At 32.7% G+C, this 22,255-nt stretch overlaps 1 protein-coding gene across 3 annotated transcripts in view; it reads right to left on the bottom strand.

Moving 5' to 3' along the window:
- Positions 1–22,255, bottom strand: part of LOC107450366 (glutamate-gated chloride channel-like) — a 196,988-nt gene that overhangs the window by 8,663 nt on the left and 166,070 nt on the right. For all 3 annotated transcript variants that reach the window (XM_071179388.1, XM_016066130.3, XM_043052381.2), the window contains 7 exons: positions 20,248–20,345; positions 19,151–19,230; positions 16,463–16,527; positions 14,558–14,778; positions 13,246–13,328; positions 10,107–10,247; positions 7,135–7,523 (listed from right to left, as the gene is read on the bottom strand). In XM_071179388.1, coding sequence (XP_071035489.1) covers positions 7,135–7,523; positions 10,107–10,247; positions 13,246–13,328; positions 14,558–14,778; positions 16,463–16,527; positions 19,151–19,230; positions 20,248–20,336 — 1,068 coding nt within the window. In that variant the 5' untranslated portion in view covers positions 20,337–20,345. The remainder of the gene's footprint in view (positions 1–7,134; positions 7,524–10,106; positions 10,248–13,245; positions 13,329–14,557; positions 14,779–16,462; positions 16,528–19,150; positions 19,231–20,247; positions 20,346–22,255) is intronic.

The following is a 22,255-nucleotide window of genomic DNA, read 5'->3' on the forward strand; positions in this document are numbered from 1 at the left end:
TTCACAGCATAAATTAAAATTTTTAACCCCTTAAAGTTAAAAGTTTAACCCTTTAGGTCTCTGCTCATTATTATTTTTACTGCTAAAATATCACTACTATTTTGATCAATAAAGAAATATATCACAACTATGATACTCTGTATAATTAACTATGTTTTAGTTGAATTTATGAACTGTTACAATTGACCCCGTAAGTGGGGACAATTGTAACAAGTGTACGACTGTCAAAAATTGTTAATAACTAATATAATAACATTTAAAATAAGGTATTTTTTTCTTTCTAGTAGAGGATAGTCTGCTTTACTCGTCTGTCAAATAATACTAATAATATATTGGATTTTTTGTTAGTTAAATATAGTTAAGTAAAAAATGTTACAATTGACCCCACTCTCCCCTACTCGTTCTGGTATATGATATACATCAAAAAATACTTTTACCCTACCGTTATTTAAAAACTAATGAGGTCTTAACGTATGCGGCAAACAAGTAACAAAATAAGCTGAAGGTACATTTAAAATAGGCCGACCGGCTTTTGTAAGGGGCAGGGAGCTGGCCTTGCATCAGAAAGGCTCTGGGTTCGAATCCAGGACAAGGCATGAATGTTCTTTCATTCTCTGTGTCCTTACTGTGGGAGCAACTTCGGCTCACCTAAGATGGTGTCCCTGAAAGAGTGGTCAACAAATCTGCCCTTCAGATCTGCTGAAATGACCTTTCGTCATACCTTTCGACGAAATACCTTTCGTATGACGAAAGGTCATTCTCCAGGCGGGCATTGGAAAAAAAACCCATTTAAAATAGAAAATTTAATTAAAAAGACATGGAGTTGTAAGATTTTTTTAAAAAATAATAATATAGGTTATGAAATATTTGTCTACTGGAATGGAAGAATTTTAGTGATTCAGCCTCTAATTTCGTCTGAGAGGGTTAGGCTACCTTATTTTTAGCACTAAAATTGCACGATAAACCAATGAATCTGAAGCGAACCTATATATTGGATTGTTTTTTTTCCTACAAGAATCTATTTTGGCTTTATTATTTTTTGTGTCTACCGGATTGAACCTTTGAGTAAAAATTTGGATTTTTTTCATAAATAGTTGTATTCGCTATTTTCAATTATAGAAAAAGAATAATAATCCCCCCCCCCTCGAATTTAAAAAAAAAATTAGAATTCTATGTTCTAGAAGTTAAATAAAACAAATGATAGAAATCGTAGTTGAAGGTAATACGTTTTACCTATTCTGTTTCAGTTTTTTTTTATATGCATTGCAATCATTATATTAATTACCATTTCTGAGTAAGATATTTAAAAATGTAGGATATTTTACATTTTTAAATACCTAATTACTCAGCAAAAACAGCGAAAAATATTATTTAATGCAAAATACCCCAAATTTTTTCCGTTTAAATATAATAAAAAAAGAGCATAAAAAATGGTGAAAAAATAATGATTAGGTTAAAAAAAAATTTGTTTCAAATTTAAAGCTTTAGCTTTACATTAGTGAAATATTTTTTTTTTAACAAGCGTTTCATAACGATGTCACACAAATGATATTTAATTATTTTAAAAAGAAAAAAAATCAATTCATCCGAAAAAAAAAACATTCGAACATTTTATTGTATAATAAAATAAATGAATAGTTTGCTTCCGATAAAAGAAAATAGTTCTATAATTACTATACCAATCACATTGACTTACAGTAATTATTCAAGCAATTTTTTTCAAGTTTATGAAAAGGTGTGTTTATTTGATTATGGTCAATTCATTTAAATTGTTTCAGTGAGCAAACGCTCTTTTTGAAACAAGTCTCCCCAAACATCTGGCAATGGCCCGGGCAATGACGTCAAAGTCTCTATAGCAACCTAGTTTGATCAAGGTGCGCATGCTCTTTACTAAGAGGCATCCACTCCCGATAGTTTTACGTGAGATTTCTTTTTCGCTCATAAAATTTTCTTTGTTTGCAATTTCATTTTCTTTGCTCCGACACTTTAAGTTATTATTAAGGGGGGTCTTCAACCGCTGCCTTCACCAATACCCATAATCAGGCTCCGGGGCTAGAATCACCATAAATTTTTTAATATATTTTCAAAATTAGAGAAGTCTGTATAGAGTGTTTTTACCAATATTTAATTAATTAAGTTAAGTTTAGGTTAGATGACAATCGAAGAGAGATGGCTAGTTTAAATACCTTTGATATTTTTTTTATGTACAGTTTTTATTATATATTTGTTTTGTATGTTATGTTTTTATTATATAAATATAGAATATTTATTTTATGAGATACCTTATTAGTATATTATAATAATTAGAACAAATTATTAGTTGCACTGTAGTTTTATAATTAATGACATGATTTGCACGAGTTTATATGCAATATTTTTATATTTTAACATACATGTAGTGAGTTTTTATTCAGAGTATTTTTTATATACTTCCTATTTGTATTTATTTTTAACGTATTGCATTACAATGTTAACCCATTGATACAGGGGAACGTAAACAAATGCAAACCGGTTTCATCCTAGTAAAAACAATACAGCTGTATAGTTTCACTTGATAATTATAATTTTACACAGAATCTTTTAGCGGGTCTAATGATTTGTCTGTATTACAAAAGGTGCAGTTTTGTAGGGAGCAGTTTAACTGGTTTATCATTTTGAACGAAGAATTGTCGCGACAACAAATATGAAATTGTAATGTTTATTTTATTTAGAGGTCAAATATTTTTCGTAAATTAAATATTCGGTTGTTTTTCAATGCGAAGGTTAAATTTTTTATTTAATAATTAGCTGGACCTTTAAAGCACATATCTATATTATATAAAACGCTAATACGTATGTATCAATAAAACCGATGATATTTTTTTTCTCGCGTTGGCAACAGTTTTCATTTTTAATTGATAGGCTTCGGCGCGCAAGAGCACGTAGTGAGCATCATATGTCTAATCGGGTGAATTCTCTTCGAATTATCAAAAAAATTCTCACAAAATTATCTTCATCGAAGCAGATGCTTCGCATCCGGCGTTCAGTACTATTTCATATTGTTTTACAGCACATGGTTTTAGCCCTCTGAAAGGGTCTGAAAGGGAAATACTTTAAAACAAAACTTACAACAGTTACTTTTCTTAACAACTGAAATTTAGAATAGCGTGATTAAGAAAAATATGAACTGTTTGCAATTTCAAATTAATATTGAAATGCACAGGTTTAGAATTTTCTACAATGAAAAGTTTTCGGAATTGTGTTCAAAAAAGTATACAAAAGCTAGACGTTAAGAACGTATCCAATGAGCGAGCATTGGATTGCGAAGCTATCCGAAATGAACTGCGAAAGCAGTTCCGGGGGTTGGCGAGCGCAAGCGAGCAGGGGGCGAAGCCTCCTAGTATAGTGTATTTTTGCACCCGTTTAACAAGAAGGGGTGTTTTACAGAGGAATGGTCGCTATAACTTCGTTGGCCATCTCACCCAGTGTTGTAGTTTTGGGGGACAAAACCCTCTACGAAATTATATATTTACAATATATTGCTCGATTAATGAACTATTGTCCTGTAAGTAGGATATAGACATAAGAAAGTTTCCATTATTTATTTTTTGTAATTTAAACGTTTAGAATATATATATATATATATATACAACAAAATAAATAAATACAAGAAAACACGAAGAAAGTTATTTTGCTTTGGCTATATTGATACAATATCAGAAAGCACTCTTTTTTGCGGATATAATCGTGTGGGCTGATGAAAAGATTATATCTTTTATTTTCCGGTTTTTTTAAGAAAAATTTCATCCTTTTTTTTCTTTTTAAATCAGTTGTTTGTTATATTTTTTCATTATTATTTCCCCCTCCCTTTTTCATATGTCTATAATCTTCCTTTGTTTTATCTTCATTTTGGTATATATATAGGACTCTGGACTCACGTTCGTAAGAACGGGTGTCCGAATAGAGTTGGGCAAGAACTCCCCGTGTAGTAAATGGTGACTGACTCACGTTAAATCTGGCGAGTCACAAAGTCCTCCATGTTCCCATAACAAATTATACTTCTGGGGGCACTACATTGGAGATTGATTCTCTGTTTTAGGTCAAAATTACGATCCGTGGATGAATGACCTATAAACGGGTGTAACAGAAGTCAAATTCTTGCCCATAGATGGCGCCACATGAAAACGAGAGGAATCGTACCCCATCTGTCTCAATGGCCGACGACAGCAACAACAACAGAAGGAGATAACCGATATCCCCCATCGAACATACATTAAAACTACGCTACTGATCTCACCATCAACCTTAGGTGAAAAAACTACGGCCATCTATCCCATATTTATTTTATAAGCACAACATAATTGAAGAATATAAAATAAGAAATTGAAATTTTTTTTTCTCTCCCTATTATCTTGTTAGTTATCCCGTATTCTATTTAGTTTTCTTATATCCAATATTTTTCCAATTCATATAATAATACGCATGCTTTTAAAATGAGCATAATAGGAACTTTAAAATAGAATAAATCTAAAATGTAACTTTAAAAAAAATCTACCTAAAAAATTGGTGAAATTTTCTATGACAATGACAATTCTTATAGACACTTTATAAATGAAGAATATAAATGATCAGAATAAATGTTACAATATTTTAGCATTTCGTATTTTCTACAAACCTATCCAATTTAAGGAACAATGCATGCATGACGCTTAAATAAGAACACCAGAAGAAAAACTATTCATATGAATAAATATTTGCGTCTTTTAACAGTGGCGAAAAGTAACAATTACATAACTTAAATAAGAGCGAAACTGCTCACTATAGTGATAAAAACTTCTACCAATACTTTTCTTAGAATGGTAAATGAAAGTCATGGTGGCTCAGGGGACAAAGCGTTCGTCTTCCAATAAGGTGAACATGGTTCGAATTCCAGCGATGGCTGGTCGATACCGATTTCGAACAGACAACAGCACAAAACATCTAACAGTTCATTCGGGATGCATTCTAGCAACAAATCGTTGGGTATGGTGGTTGCATGTAATGTGTATAGTATCAGGTGTTCTGGCTAAGAGGATAGAGTACTTGCCTCCCAATGAGGTTATCCGGGCTCGAATCCCAGCAACGACTGGTCGATATGAATTCCGCACCCGGCTCGCACCAACCACAGTGCTGACGTAAAATATCCTCAGTCGTAGACGGATCATGGGTTAAAGCCCCCTTGCCATTAGGCTAACATTGGAAGGTTTTCGTGGTTTTCCTCCCCATGTAACGCAAACGTGGGATAGTTCCATCAAAAGTCCTCCGCGAAAGCAAATTTCTTTCAATACTTGATCCATAAGTTCCCTTGTCTTCTGGATTCGGTTCAAAATGACAAGGCTACGGAGTTGAAGATTACTAGTCGTAAACCCTAAATTGGGTCGGCTGTTTAACTACGGTTTATATGCTTTGTCTAAATTTAGTATTTCAGAAAAGTCTTATAGTGTTTCATTGACACCTAACATTGACATGAAATATATATTATATACACTATTATATTAAATATATTTTATAATGTATGTTATATTATATTATAGATATTATACAGACTCGAAATATATTAATAAATGACACAATAAGCTTTTTCAAACATAAGAGGTTACTGCTATACCATATATGGAAAGCATTACTCCTGTTATTTCATTTTTTAAACTGTATAATGATGCTTTTAGTATGGCTTAACTTTAATCGAATTATATCCAGCCTACCGATGTAGGTTGTGAAACGCGTATAGGTGATTTCAAACGTTGTTTTTTATGAAAGCGAGATTAAAAGTTTTCATGGGATTATAAGTGAAACATATTGGGTCTTCATAATAAAACAGTGTTAGTTGTAGACTTGCAATCAAACATGTAAAAAGATTATAATTTACCTGGAGTGCTCTTATAAACGATTTATAAGAGCACTCCAGGATTTATTTTGAAAGTTTCACTTTTGAATGATTTATTAGAGAGCTTTTGCGTTACACTTACGCTAACCTCATTTTCCGCACCTTATCGATACTGCGCATGCTCGGAAATAGCGCACGTGGTATTGTATCTCACAAATAGAGTAGTAACTATAATTTAATTTTAGTATAAGTATTTTACAAAAGGAGAACAATAAACGCTTAAGTTGATGTATAATTGATGAAATACAGTCAACACCCGCTATAGTGAACATGGTTTATAGTGAACTCCCGGATATAGCGAACGAAATGTTCGCTGCCTTGCTATACACATGTAATATTATTTTTTGTGGACATAGTGAACCAAAAGAGGAGAGGATAGTATGAACTTTTTTCTGCCTTCGACTCATTTTTTTCTTAATTTTTTGGTAATTTTGAAATTTTTACACAAAATACAGATACCGATTTTTAAAACCATCTATTGAGTGGAATATAGTCATAAGCATTTTTTTTGGTTGCTTCTTCTATCTCAGTTCCCCATCCTGGCCTTTCCTAAATTTTTTATACTCAAGACGAGGAGTTAAAAAAATAAAAGTTAACGCATTGTTTGTTACTACATGTCGTTTTTTAATCATTTTTGTAATTCTTTTTATGGATCATTTATTTAAATAATGTTCAATAAAAGGGAGCAGTTCGGAAAAATAAATTAAAATTGTTTGCAGAACGGATATAGTGAACTCCCGTTTATAGTGAACCAAAATTTCGATCCATTGAATGTTCTCTATAACGGGGTTTGACTGCATTTCTCATAAGGGAAGTTATAACTTCGTATAGTGAAGATTCGTAGAAGATTTAGTGCGAAAAAAACAACAACAAAAAACTGGATTGCTCTGAATAACTTTTGATTGAAAGATCGGATTTTCATGTTCTCTTATTGGTTTGAGGGGATGATATCAAATATGCTAATTAATAAATGAAAACATCATTCATTATGATAACATCATAACATAATAATATCATCATAAACATAATAAATGCAAACATCATAAATGCAAACATCATATATCATTCGAATTCGCTTGAGGGGGTGTCCAATATTATTCGAAACTATAACGGATTTGAGCCGTCCTCTAATGTAGTTTAAACATCAAAATAAAGCGTACCGAATTTAAATCACGTTTATGTAATTTGCAAAGGCAGGTCTCATATAATGCGTACGAAAACTGACTCACCTCAAATGTTCCGCACCATCTACCCAAACTGGAAGAGGCTCCACTGGCACCGATGGATGGTCTTTTCGGATATTTTCTGTACAGATAGTTGACAATAATGAACTCTAGCATGGATGCATAGATGAAGAACATGCACACACCGTCCCACAAGTTCATCGCCGTCAGGTTAGACACGACGGGCAAAGTAGAACGGAAGCTGTTGGTGGTCGTACAGAAGTTCAGCATGGTGGTCACGCCGATCATGACGCGAGCAGGAACGGCGTTGATGTCCAGCCAGAAGCTGATGAAGGAACTGGTCACCAGGACCACACCTGGTGCAAAAACTGTGCTGAAGTAAAAGATTTTGTCTCGCGTGAAGACCAGGAGGACTCGGAGGCAACTGTACTCCCCTGAAATAAATAAATAAATGTTAAATAAATTAAGATTCAAGCCTTTTGTTTACGGCTGGTACAGCATGTATACCACATGTAATGATATAACTGGTACACCGTAAGCAAAAGGTTAAGGTTTAATAGTTTAACGTTAGTTTTAATTTTCGACAAATTTTTTTTAAATTCTTGACGATAGTTTCTGTGGCAGAGGTGTTTAATTCCCTTCAATGTTTGATAATTTCCAATCAGCAAAATAACTTGGGCCAATATTCATGAATCTTGGCTCAATAAGGGTTCATAGGGCCGTTATTTTTCCGATATTGGCCCTATGTAGTATTTGTCCGATTCACCCAATAATTTACATCCAATATGGAATTGTCAGATTTACCCAATATTTTATATCCATTATTTAGCCAATATAGATTCTATATTGGCCAATGTAGGTCCTTTATAAGCCATTCTAGGACTAATATTAAAAAATCTTGACATCCCAATGTGGGTCCCTGAGTCCATGTTCTTATAGGGCCCAAATTGAGCCAATTTGGACCCCAACTGGGGTCAAGGTAAAATTGTTGCTAGGGGCTTTTGATAGAGACATGTCCAACTAGAGGTATGAACTACATCACTTGAATGGAATAAATGCCGTATTCTTGTGGTTTGTGAAAGTTAACCATTGCATTATGCCTATTGGACAATTCTTATTGCCCATTCCAATAGAAACGTATTGTAGAATACTAGATTGCCAACGTAATGCTACTAGATTGAAGAATTTTCATGAAAAGGTTAGCGAAGTGCCTGACTTAAAAATATATTTAAAGTATTTTTGTCTGCTGGTTATCACAAAATGAGAATGTTCTCTTTGGTATGATTTTTTACTCATATGAGCTTCACAATTAGATTCTGATAAACTCACTCAAACAAAAAATGAAAAAATGCTTGGAATGATTATATCTTTTATAATCTGAAATAATGCTTTTTAAAGTGACTCAAATGAATAATTAAATTGAAATGAAAGTGACTTTAAAACCGTTAGAATACAGAACACAATATACAGTGATAAATATTGTCAGTCTACCAGAAGAGTTCATTTTGACACGGGGATGTGCTAGAGAATCACTTGGACGGATCTCACATTTGGTTTCTGCGTATTTTAATGAATGAAAAATAGCATGAAAATCAGTTGCATAAGTACGCAAAACTTGATAGCTCTAAGCAGAGGTAAACTGTTAAGTATCCTCTTCTTAATAAATGGTTTTTACAGGAGAGAATACGTATAGAGGTATTGCTTCCGATACATTTTTTTTTCATTTTGAAGTAAATGAGAATAAAATCGATTCGATTGGAGTAATATTTTAAAGGGATTTATTTATAAAGTGTTTATCTGGAACATACTTTATAAATTAGCACCTAACCTAAAATTATATTGAAGATGATAAACCTACCAGACTTTTCGCGAGGTCTTTTCTCGGCTCGACTTGGGGAGAAAATTTATACTTATCTCTAACTCATTATCTGCTATACTTTCTGAGTATCAACAGATTCTTAAATGTGTTCCGACTCTGGTTTTTATTTAGATTTTATAACCATCGTCAGGAGTCTGTTTAGAAGAAATTTGGGTCCGTTAACGGACCCTTCACAAAATATCTTTTCATTAAAACGGACCCTTCACAAAATATTTTAACTTAAAAACGGACCCTTTACAAAATGATTTTTCTTTTAATCGGACCCTTCACAAATTTGTTTATCTTCATTATTATTTTATTAATCGAATAAACCCTTACCAGGGCAGAAAACAAGAAAGATGGATGTAAACGAATTAAGTTTTGTCTTCGGCAGACGATTCTTCCATTATTCGTCCGAAATGAATATTCTGCGTTCAGCAGTATAGGTTAAATACCAAATATTTGTGTGTTGCATCTCTAGTTTAAAAGCAGCAATTGTTTATTTTTTAAAATTTAATTTTTTTAATTATAATTTTGCAGTGTTGAGCATAATCTTGTATGTCTTTACAATTTAAAAACTCCTTGAAAAAGTTTTTTTCTGCAATAACGGACCTTATTTGCACAAATTCATGAAAGCGGACCCTGGTTGAAAGAATGTGAGTAATTTTTTCACAATTTCACGAAAAACGGACCTTTCACAAAATGTCTGGACAGACCCCTGATCGTTAAACAGCCGACCCAATTTTGGGTTTAACTACTTCTGTTCACCTCCGTAGCCTTGTCATTTTGAACCCTATCCAGAAGACAAGGAGATTCCTGGATGAAGTATTGGGAGAGCATCCTATTTTGAGATATGTTTTTCAGGAAAAATACCGTTTCTTATAATGGCCGTGCTACTGAGAAACATTTGATTGCACGGCACGCCATACGAAACAGCGTTCGCACTTACGTTGTTTTTCGTTTTTCAATTGCATAGTAGTATGGTAATTGGGATTCTAATTTAAACTGGATCATTGACATCATTCAGTTTTCTTGAAATAAGTCAATAGGTTAATTATAAGATACCATGCCCAAGGAATAAAAAAAGAGTTACCTAGATGGAAAACACAATTTTCACTTCAACAGGTTGGGGGTAAAAGTAAATAATAATAATATTTACCTCTCCAGGTGTCATGGCTATCGCATATTCCGGTCTCATTCTTGACAAGATAGGCGTTGTGGTATCTGAGGGAGGTGGCCCCACTTACACCCCCAGGTTGTTTCTCCCATCGGAGTTCCAATTCTGATATCTCATGGGACACTGAAAAGAAAAGAAAAGAAAAATATCTTTTAAAACACGTGAGAAAAAAAGAAGAAAATCTATGTGTAGAGTTGCCTCACTATTTCCAGATAACCAGTCAATTTTAAATTTACACGGTGATAAAAGCTAGAAAATCATTTTTGTTAACATAATGAAGGCCGTCAATAATTTCTTTTTAAGATCACGTGATTCACTTAAAAAACTTTTTTTTCTTTTAAAATGCAGGCGTCAAGTTCTCGGAAAATATCCACATCTACTTGGAGGTAGTGACAGAAAGTTTTAACAAAAATGTTATTTTATTCCAAAACATGCAACATCTAGCGTAAATGAAATTCTAATATGAGGATGGACATATGAGGAATTATTTTGAATTTTTTGCACCACGTGATTCACTTAAAATTGGTTTTATTTTAAAATATAGGGATAAAACTCTCCGAAAACACGCATATCTACCTGGAAGTAATGATAGAAATTTTTTAACAAAAGTGTTATTTTATGTTGTTGCTGTTGCTAGCCCACAACTGTTAGCAAAGCTAAATGAAGTCCTTGACACTTGTAACTCTGAGCATATGAAGCACAGAGATATCTCCTCTAGAAAGACCAAGGTAGTCCAGGATTTGGTCGAGTGTAGCATATCACTTAGAAGATGCATCATGGTTCCTAGGAGAATACCGAAGTCAAGCATCACTGGCTGCAGTCAGAAAGTGGGTGGGTGGCCACTTTGATCAGCCTACGTAGGGATCAAGGGTGCATGGTATCGGTCCTCGTTAAACTGTTCTACCGTAAAGTGCTCGACTTCGCGCAGGTCGTCGGGTTTCCAAAGCAGGGGAGATACCCCCTCTGCAGAGGATCAAAATTGCGATGACATGTCTTCGGATCATCCTCAGGGATGTTTCCCAGACTGTTGCCAATAGCCCTCTGTGCAGTTCTAGTGTGACGTAAATAAAGTATTTGGAACTGAAAACTATATTGAACATAGTTCAAAAAGAAAGCGTCGTGGAAAGGGGGAAGGGCCAAGACACGGAACCGGTGTTCTCCCCAGATGGCGAATTCGAGAGTTGCGATCGCGAATTCATGTACTATTTTTTTTAAAATTAACGCAAAAAGAAAACTATATAAAAAGGCAATGTGGTAAATTAATGGTTGGAAATGGAACACATACGTAACGTGACAGGAATTTTTCGCAGGGCTTCCACCGCGGCAAATGTTTTTTTTTATATAATTATTTACTGTCATTTTAATTGTCAAACGTTCCAATAAGAGGAAATGACTACAGAATACATCACTCATGGTTTGAAGGAACTAGCACATGGTTGCGCAAAATCAGGTGAAATATGTTCTGAATAATTTTGTTATTTTACATGAATGGTGTAAAATTATCGTTTGGAAATCGATTTTTTTTAAAAGTAGTTTTTAATATCTCTGACATTCCAATGCCTTCGATTTGCAATCAGAAAGTCAACAATTTTTAGAAATAGCTGCGACGCCTTTTAATTTACGTAAATATGGTACCATCGAATATGTATGGTACCTTTGACATTATTATTAAAAAAAGTTTTAAACAATATACAAGATACTGGAGAATGTTAAAATCGAAAAAAAAAACCACACCATTTTCAAAAGCTGCAGAAAGAAATAAGATTAATTCAAATTGTTTAATGCCGCTAAACTGTGTAAAACACTTTCAAAATTTACCACAGTTTATAAAAACGTAGTAAAAAAGTAATTTTAGTGAGGATTTACTTAACAGCTGAAAGATTGTTTTTTAAAAAAAGGAGGGATTTTACTTTTTAATTTTGAATGATGGTAAGGGAATAGAATAGCTGGATTTAAATATAAATGAATAATGATAGACGATTATCATGTCAGAGTTTTGTATTCATTTACTCTTTCTAAACATTTCCGACATTCAGTCACATCCGACGGTTAATCATATTCGCTGCATAGAATGAAGTAAGGAACATCTTAATTCGAAAGCCCGTCCGGAACTTAATTTCTTATTTGGTACACATAAATGAGGTGCGCACAAAACAGTAATGATTTTTAAAAGCTGTAAACAAGCAATCATAAAATTTATTTAATGAAATTATTTATCAAAGAAGCGACAGTATAAAAATATCTTGCAAAAACAATATATGATATAAATTACGAAAATGATATGCATAAGTATTTCTCTTAAAACTTTGCAATGTAAAATAACTAAATTCAAGATTAGAGAATTATGTTTCTATGTTTATGTTTTTCTTATACCCGTTCTCAGATTTTATAACAGTTCTTTTTTTGGAAATCATAATTCAGATTGTTTTATTAAACCTAAGCATACGTCAAAAACAAATTCAGTACTACATGTCGCTCCAGACCTGTATTGTTTTCATAAAACTATAAAAAAATTGACTCTTTACGATAAAATATATTCAAAGTTAATTTTTAATACTTTTTGGTAAATATATTCACAGCTGCTAATTAAAGTAGCTACTATAAAGAAGGGGTTTTGTCAAAAGAAACTCAATCATTTTGGGTTTCATAGCCAAAAAAATTGGGGACTGCTGCTCCAGTTCGGAATAGGCTTCATTCATTGTATTTTTATTTCATTTTATTTTATAACCGTCGTTGAACATCCGACCCAATTTTGAGTTTACGACTACTAATTTTTAGCTTCGTAGCCTTGTCATTTTGAACCCATTCCAGAAGACAAGGGAACTCCTAGATCAGTAAACCTAGTGGTATGATTTGTTATGGGAATATGAAGGAATTTGCTATGGGAATATGAAGGAATTTGTTATGGGAACTCGACAGATTTAACATGCATCAGTCACCATTTACTACACAGGGAGTCTTCGGAAGGCGAGGATCGAACCCACGACTTCTTGGACATGGACGCAGTGCCCAACCAACCAGGCTATCCCGGACCTCATTCATTGTATGCAATGTTTACCTATTTTTTTCCATTGTTACCAAATCCAAAAACTGAATAAGCAAATATATAAATATAGCTTACCACTCTCAATAGCAAAAGGACACTTGGGGTTGTCAAAAGGAAATATTTGCAAATTTCCTTGACAATTTAAAATCATACTGCGCCTTGAAAAGAGAAGGAAGTTATATAATTTTTTATCATAGCCAAGGAAAAAATTATAGTGAAATATACATTATAAAGTAACATTCCTATAAATTACAGAATTAATAAAATTGAATTTATATAATGATAATTATCAATATCTTATTAATTATAGAATAATATAACTTTAAATATTTTTTAAGTTTAGTTCATAACTAAGGCAATTCTGATCAAAAATGGAGAATCAATTATTTCTCTTTTAACAACTCGCGCTTTTGTTTGTTTATAAAAAAAGTATTCAGAAATTAAAATAATAATTATAAAACGCTCCAATAATTTTCAAAACATATTTGGAATTTTTAAATTTTTTTTTTGAAGTAAATAAATAAGCTTATTTAAAAAAGTAGATTTTCTTAAAAATGCAATTCAACCTTGAAATGCCGTAAGTTGTTTTATATTTTTGACAATGACAAAAATTATAAAATGAAAATCAAATCAATCAATTAATCAATGCTAATCAATCAAATCCCTTTCAATACCACTTCTCCTTCCTATCCCGCAGTGGATTGATAGCAAAGACAAAGTTCCCAGTGGAACAAAAGCTTCACTGGCTACGGTTACTAAGCGGGTGGGTGACCACTTTGAACAGTCTGCATAGGGACCGAGGATGCCCGGTATGGGTCCTCCTTAAACTGTTCTACCGTTAAGCTCTCGATTTTGCAAGCAGGTCGTCGGACTACCAAAGCAGGGGATCTATCCCCTCTGCAGAGGATCAAAATTGCGATGGCATGTCTTCGGATCATCCTCAGGTACGTTTTCCAGACCATCGGCAATTGCCTATTGTGCAGCTCTAGTGCGACGTAAATAAAGTACCCTATCAAAAAGTACCTTTTTAGTCATCATCAAAATAAATTGGTTTTTAAAATAAATCTATTTAAAAACACTTATGCTCGGATAAGAAGTCCAATTGAAAAAACAAGCTTCGTCTTACCGGTAAATTACATTAAAAAAAAAGAAAGAAAAGAAATATTTTCTTTATTAATTCTATTTTTCAAAAATTAAAATTTTTAGATTTCCTTTTTTTTAATGTTTCAAAATTGGGGAGAAAAATAGTTGATGAGAGAGAAAAACTCATTCACGAGAAAGAACTGATTTTATTAATGTATCGTAGCTCTATTTTGTTAAAAAATAAAGCATTTTGTTCATAAAGTATTTGATTCAGTTCTTTGAGTAATGTGTTTTGGGTACCTACCTAGTAATGTATCGGACGGAGCCGTTGTTGAAGATCTTTAAAGCCATGTGCACTTGTGCGAGAGGAGCTTTAAATTCTCCATGTTTGATGAAATAGATGTCAGGCGTCCACAGCACTTGATAATGTGATATGGCATTCAGGTATCTGTACTTCCCGCTGTCCTCGTATTTTAGCCGGGGGTCATCCCAGCTCTGGTGGAGGAGGAACTCCACTTCGTATTTCTGAAAACAACAACAATAATATATATATTAAATGTTCAAAATGTAGAGAAAACATGAAAAAAATTACAGTACAATGAAAAAAGAGAAGAAGAAAATTATTATGCTTCCCTTTATTTAACAGTAAGAGATAAAAACTAAAATAATTAGAAAATGATAATGGAACGATGATGACAAGTATAGAGATAGTTTTCTAATTTGAAAATGTTATTTTTTAATACCGTAAGAAAATGTATGAATACTATATTTTTGAACATAAATAATTTATAAGCAGTGTAAAGTTTGACAGCTATTGTCAGAAAAGTGTCAAACATTCAACTCATTTCTTACAGAAAGTATAAACAGCAAAGTTTTCATAACCTCTAGTTCTGATTTTTGAAATCTTTGTGCGGCGTGACATCATGAGGGGTAGAAAATATGAACCAGCCCTTCTATATTTTCTCTTTAGCCCGGAATCAATTCAGCATGAAAAATGACATCAAAAGTATGTACCTTAAATGTTCAGATAGCCTCTAGATAGTGATGCAAAAAGTGCCCATACGTTCTCGTCAATAAAAGTATTTTTTATACATAAAGTCTCTTGTATAGCCTCATTCGATACAACGTCAGAAATTACGTAGGAAATATTGCCTCGCTAGCTTAGATACCAATGTCAGATACGTAAATAGGTAAAAATACAAATGTGTAATGTTTGTACACAAAACCCATATAGCTTCTAAACTATTGGTCCATTCATCTCGTAATTGGTTTCATTCTATTCAGCGCAAACAAATGGGCCGGAAACCGTGTCTCATTTGCTTGTTTGGAAGAAATTCCTTCCTCTACCTCAAATCCTCGCATTTTTCCTTCGAAAAAGAGAGAAGTTTACAGAATACAGCAGGGGAGTTTCAGGTATCATTTTATGGTATAGCAAAGCTTTCTAGAGAAAAAAATACTTATGGGGTTAACTTTGTCCGGAAATTGCGCTCACAAAGAATTTCCGGTATGACGAGTTGTGCATGCGACGAATTGTCGTTGCGACGAGTAGTGTCTTCGACGAATTGTGCTTGCGTCGAATTGTACCCACTACGAATTGCCATTGTGACACGTTCTGCCTGCGATAAATTATGCTCGTGACAAGTTGCACAAGCGACAAATTGCTTGCCGCGAGTTGCGATCGCGGCGAATTGAGCTTGCGACGGATTGGGCTCGTGACGAGTTGAGCCTGCAAGAAATTGTGCTTGTGACGAATTCTGCCCACGATGGATTGTGCTTGTAACGAGCTGCACAAACGACGAATTGATTGCTACGAATTGCACACACGACGATTTGAGACTGGGACAAATTGTGCTTGCGATGTATTGTGCCCACTACAGATTGCCCCACATCTTATTGTGCTCAGTTTATCGTAGTCTCTCTATACATTATCAAGATTGAAAAATTTCAATTTTATTTTAAAAAGACGATTCTTTTTATTCATCACCTTTTTTTCTTCAAAATCTATCGCACCTGATTTATTTCGTGATGATAATGTCTAGGAGCAGTTTTAACCACCCCTTACGATGCGTTACGGCTAGTGGTTGACAAGGTGGTGCAAAAAATTAAGATGTATATTTGATTCCTCTGCCTCTAGATGTACTAATTGATTCTCGTTTTTATGTAATGGGAGAAGTATGTTGCGATCGACGAAGGAGGGAGACTCACTTACAAGACTGGATTCATCAGGTGATGAGAGTGATAAGATGAGGACGGTCACATTCACTTCAGTCTTATCTGGAAAAGAAAAATCACACCTTTTACACAATTTTTACTTACACGGAAACAAAATAAAACTGCACCATTTCGAAAAAAGGCAATCTTTATATTGCCTTCATTTTTTTTAAGAGTCAAAGTTTGAGAAAAAAAAACTGCAATTTTCGCATTATTTTTTGCCAAAAAGCAAATTGTTTTTGGTCATTTGGAGTCATTTAAAATATGAGTAAATTTTGATCGGATCTTGAAGTTCAAGGATGCTAAATAATTAGCAAATATGCTCAATAATTAGGAACTATAATTTTAACATAGGTATTTTAAAAAAGGAGACAAAAATCGCCTAAATTGGTGTATGATTTTTGAAATATTTCTCATCTGGGAAATTATAACTTCGTTATGTAGATCCGAAGGGTTAAAAAGATGCAGTGCGCCAAAAAAAAAATTATTACTTTAAATAACTTTCAATTTAGTGATCGGATTTTTCCTTTCTAGGACTCTTATTAGCTCGAGGTTGTGATCTCAAATATTCTAATTAATAAATGCAGACGATATTTTAAGTTTTATTTAATCAGACACAAAAACGTGCTTTCTTCGAATAAACATTTAACGGATTAGGATTTCTGACTCCCTAAATATGAGGAGTAGCCGCAATTTGGGAAATAGGGTAGCCGAAGTTTGGTCAGGAGAGCGATCCAAAGTTTGGACCCCTTAATGTTTATTTATTTATTTCTTTTCTGCGTATTTCGCCATATCTCAAAAACTTTTTAAGCGAATTTAAAAATATTTGCTTTGTCGAATATATTAAATTTATATCTGAAAAATATTTGTCGTTTATTCAAAGATAATTCCATGCAAAAAATTGTAATTATTTATTGATTTTTATTATTTCATTAAATAATGACCAAAAAATTTTCGAATTGTAAGGTATACAATTTTTTACATGATTTTAAAGTACGTATTTTTTTAAATGGCAAAATACAAAGTTTTAGCGAAAAATCGAATTGCGAACATGCGACTTTCTTTGTACTTTATATAAAAGTTTTTTTTTCTTTTTTCTGAATTCCACCGATTTATTTAGTTTAGAAACAGGGGAATTATAATTTCTTTTGTAGTTACAAAATCTGTTAATGGTCCATTAGTCTAATTTTGTTTATGTTTCGAATTCTTCAAGTAATTAAATTGTAAAGAGGCGTTGTCTTAATAAATCTCAATCCATTACAATAATTTGATTTTTTTTGTCAATCGATGGGTTATTTCTTTTTCTTCCACAGCGGGTTAGAGGGATGGAAGGAATTGAGCAAGCAATATTGGTAAGCGCTAAAGATCAAAGAGCATAGTCTTTAACATCAGAATTAAACATTAAAATATATTGTCGTATAAAAAGTCGGTTATTAAACAAGACTTTGGAGAAAAGAAGCGTCATGAAATCAAAAGTTTCGGGAGTTGGTGTTCGAGGGATGATCACTAGTTATTTTTGAATAAAATAATGAAAATCAAAACACTTTCTGAGTTCGGCGCCAGTTACTCAGTGCCAATTTGACATTTGCTTTTATGTATTTCTGATGGAAAATATAAATGTGCAATATAAAGTACCTATTCATATATAAGAAAACATATGATTTTAAATAAATAATCATAGAAAACTAAACAATATACTTGATTAAACACTACATTGGCTTAAAAAATATATATAGAGATGGTAATAAAAAGTCGACGTTTTCAAGTGCTCAAAAGTGGCGTTCATTCTTAACATTGAATATGCATATTCGTTCTATATTCTTTGTTCTTAAGACATGAATGAGGATTCCATTTTTTTCCCTTTTATTTTCCATTTTTTTGTTGGCAACTTTACGTTTTATTTTTCAAATAATTTTTGCTTTCCTCATTAACGTCTGGCAGGTATTGACAACGGGTGCCTATTTTCGAGCGCTTGACAATGCTTTTTAATCAAGTATAACAAAGAATTTTATTACCCATTGGCAAAACGAGTCTTGGTTTGGGATTGATGGCGTCCACACACTTTTCAACTATGTTCAAGAGTAAAAGTAAACAGTGCGCATGCGTTGCTAGGGCGGCCGCTGCTGTTTTTCTTTTTATTTTCACTGGCAGGAACTTTTAATGTATTTACATAATAATAATTTAAAATATTTTTATATTCTTTTTAACATTAACATATAATTACTGACGATGATTTCAATACAAATATGAATGCTGAAGAAGTAAAAGTATTTTGTGACGTCATAGGCCGGATATGAAAATCAATCAGACGACAAACATCAATGGAGACAGTTTTTGCAACCCATGATTTGAAATGTTGTGGCGTTTAGCGGAGTCAATCCAGAAAGAAAAAGCATTTGACCTATGGGTAATAAGGCAATCACAACTTTTTGGTTGATTTTTTTTTTAAATTAAAAAATTATTTTGAAAATTATTAGGAAATTTTATCAGTCTTTTCCTTTTAATAACATGCATATTTTGATTCAATGCTTTCTTTCTGTTTTAAACCGAAGCAAATTTAAATGGAGACAGATTCGATGCAAGAAAAGAATGATGCATCATCGATTTTGATACATCTTTCAAGAAGAAGAATGAAATTTTCGTTGAAGAGAATTAAGAAGTAAAAAATTCGAAAAGGGTGACTTACTGTTAGGTCTCATTCTGAAATCGTATCGTTTGCGATCTAAGATGGCATCCAATATTTCTTTATCGGTTTCAGATTCAAACCTATGGAAAATATAATATTTTATGGAAATACACTCTTCTTTTCACAATGAAGGATAACTTTTTTTTTCTAAGAAAGAATTTTCTTTTTTCTTTATTTATTTAACATTCAATTCGGAATTATTCTAAATATTTTTTTGAGAATAAAATAAGAAAATGCGAATAACACTTTTATGTTTTACGAAGTTTCATTCTAAATAACTTTTGAGCAGTGAAGAACTTACTCATTTTGATTTGAATTTTAAAAATACTGTGATTATTTTCCAGATGATGCATCTTTTCTTCTGATCCTTCAGATAGGAAAACATTTGTTTACTTTGTCAAGAAAGTGGTTGGAAATTCAGTTACTTGAATGTTAGTTTTTTTTTTTGTATATTTCGTCCGTTCGTTCGTTTTGTATATTATCTAACTCCGAAATTATTTAAGCGGAAACTTATAACAATAACATACATAAAACAATTATTTTTTCAGCGGAAGCCATCAAAGGTAACGAACTGGAATAAACATTCATGAAGAAAACTTTACACCAGATACTCTAAACAGATACGTTTTTAATAAATTTAATGAAATAAATAACAGCAATAAATATCAAATCCCGGGAGGTCATAAAAGATTCTTGGAAATGGCAGAGCTCCTGAAAAGATTTTAGACTGGCCATGACTGCTTTACAGAACTTTGTAAGAAATAGAGTACTATCTATCAATGTATGTACCAAGTATGACATTCTTTTTCGGATTAGATGAAGCGATTAGTTCTGGAGATCATTGGGAGAAAAAAACATAAAGGGGTAGAAACATTATAAAGCGCTACATTCTTTTTTGGCTTAAGATGAAACTGCCCACCTAAATATGTCAAAGAAAAGTACATAATTTAAAGAACTTATTAGTTTGTGTTGTCTTAGTTTATTTATTTATTATAATTTTTGTGTGTGTATTTTCGTCTTTTGTGTGTAAGTGTCGTATGAATTCCATAATATAACTCAAAATTGTGTGAAAAGGGATTCTGGAATGGAGGTAATACCTTGGAATATCGTCGGGTTGTTGGGCCACTGAAGAGAAAGGCATCGAGAGAGCGAGAACTGCAAGTAAACAGGGCAGCCAGCTACACATTCTCGGAACCTGAAAATAAACAACAATCCAACACTATTAAATAAGTGAAATTGAAGCGGTAAGACATTGCTTGATTTTAAAATTTACACATTGGAAACAACAGTTGACATGTTCCAAACGCTCAAAAAATAGCCACCCATTTTCAGTGGCGTAGTTTTGGGGGACAAAACCCCCTTCCGAAATTACATATATTACTTGATTAATGAACTATTGTACGGCAAGTAGGATGTAGATATAGAAATTTTTTCATTATTCATTTTTGTAATTTAAGAGTTTGTTGTTGTTGTCGGCCATTAAGGCAGAGGGGGGGGGCGATTGTTTTTGTTTTCCAGTGGTGCCATCTATGGCTGAGAAGTCGACCGCTTCCAAACCCATACGTCACACCCGTTTATAGGGGGGACTCATTCATACATCCAGTCATTCATCTACAGATCGTAATTTTGACCTGCACCAGAAAACGATCCATCTTCAATTCAGTACCCCCAGAGGTATCGGCTTGTTATAGGAACATGGAGGACTTTGTGATTCGACAGATTTAACGTGCACCAGTCACCATTTTCTACACATTTCGGCTGGCTGGATTCGAATTCCCGTTCTCACAAACCTGAGTCCAGCTTTCTACCAACCAGACTATCCCAGGTAAACGATAGATCCCCTCGAACAATTTCCCCTAATTAGGTCAAATTCAATTAATTAGGATGAAATTTAAACAATGAAGTGAAACTTGTTGACTTGATTTTCCTCCCCCGTCCATCTTTAGAAAAGTTTTCGTGACAAGCTTTCAAATCTTATTTTGTTCTAATGATTTTTAAACAATCCCAATCGAATTTAGTCACGTTTTTAGGGTAGTTTTAGTCGTTCTTCATGAATGAAAAAAAAAATATATATCCAATATCATAAAGCGTGGAAGAAAAGTTAAAATTTTTATAAAACCTAAATAAAGTATGAACCGCTCCCCTAATTATCCCGAGTTAACCCGGGTATGTATATATATTGCAAATATTTATTATCCCGAGTAAATTCGGGCATAGAATTCGTTTGTTTTGTCACGTTTTTATTCGGCAGAAAGCAAAACAAATAATAATAATAATCTGTTGTGATTGGAAATTTGACAATTTTTGTTTGGGAGTTTTGCTGTTTGTGGGACTGCAGTAGTGTTTTGTGGAATTGAATATACGATGGTTACTAAATTTGAATCGGAAAAAAAATTAAAAAAAAAAACGTTCGCAAAAGAAAGTAAAAATGATGCAGATGATTATTCAGATGATGAAAATGTTAACATATACAAAGACTAATATTTAACTTTTTTCATGTGGCCGAGATTTGGGATCAGGGTGGCCACTCAAATCAGATTTCAAATTTCCCTGATTTTTCCAGGTTTTCCAGACAAAAATCTTAAAATTTCCAGGTTTTTGATTCTTTTTTCTTATAAAGTGTAGGATGAGTACAAGAAAAGTGTTTATATTATAAAATATTTTATTCAAAATGTTATTCTTTTAACAATTTGGCAAGATTTTTTATTTATTTTTTAATGCTTTTGTACAAAATTTTGAATCAAAAATCATATATTGACCAACAAAAGAGTAAAACTAAATATTAATATATAGTTGGTTCTTAAAAAAAAAACTTTTTTTTAAAAATTAAAATATGTTATAAAAGGTTAAAATGAAATAGAAAAAATTAGCATTAATGCAACAATTGTAACAATTTGTCGACAAACATTGCTGTTAGTGATTGTAAAAAAATGTGAGATTGGTTGGTTTGCTGAGAAAAAATAATTCATAGATTTCTTTGAATAGGAGTAGAAAAGCTTTCAGAAAAAGAGTGCGATATAAAATCTATTATCATAAAATTATAACCAACTAATTTTTGGAGAATTTTATAAAGTTAAAAATACAAAAACATTTTGTCAAAATAGA

This window comes from Parasteatoda tepidariorum, chromosome 4 (genome assembly GCF_043381705.1).
Source record: "Parasteatoda tepidariorum isolate YZ-2023 chromosome 4, CAS_Ptep_4.0, whole genome shotgun sequence".
In the NCBI taxonomy this organism is placed as follows: Eukaryota; Metazoa; Arthropoda; class Arachnida; order Araneae; family Theridiidae; genus Parasteatoda; species Parasteatoda tepidariorum.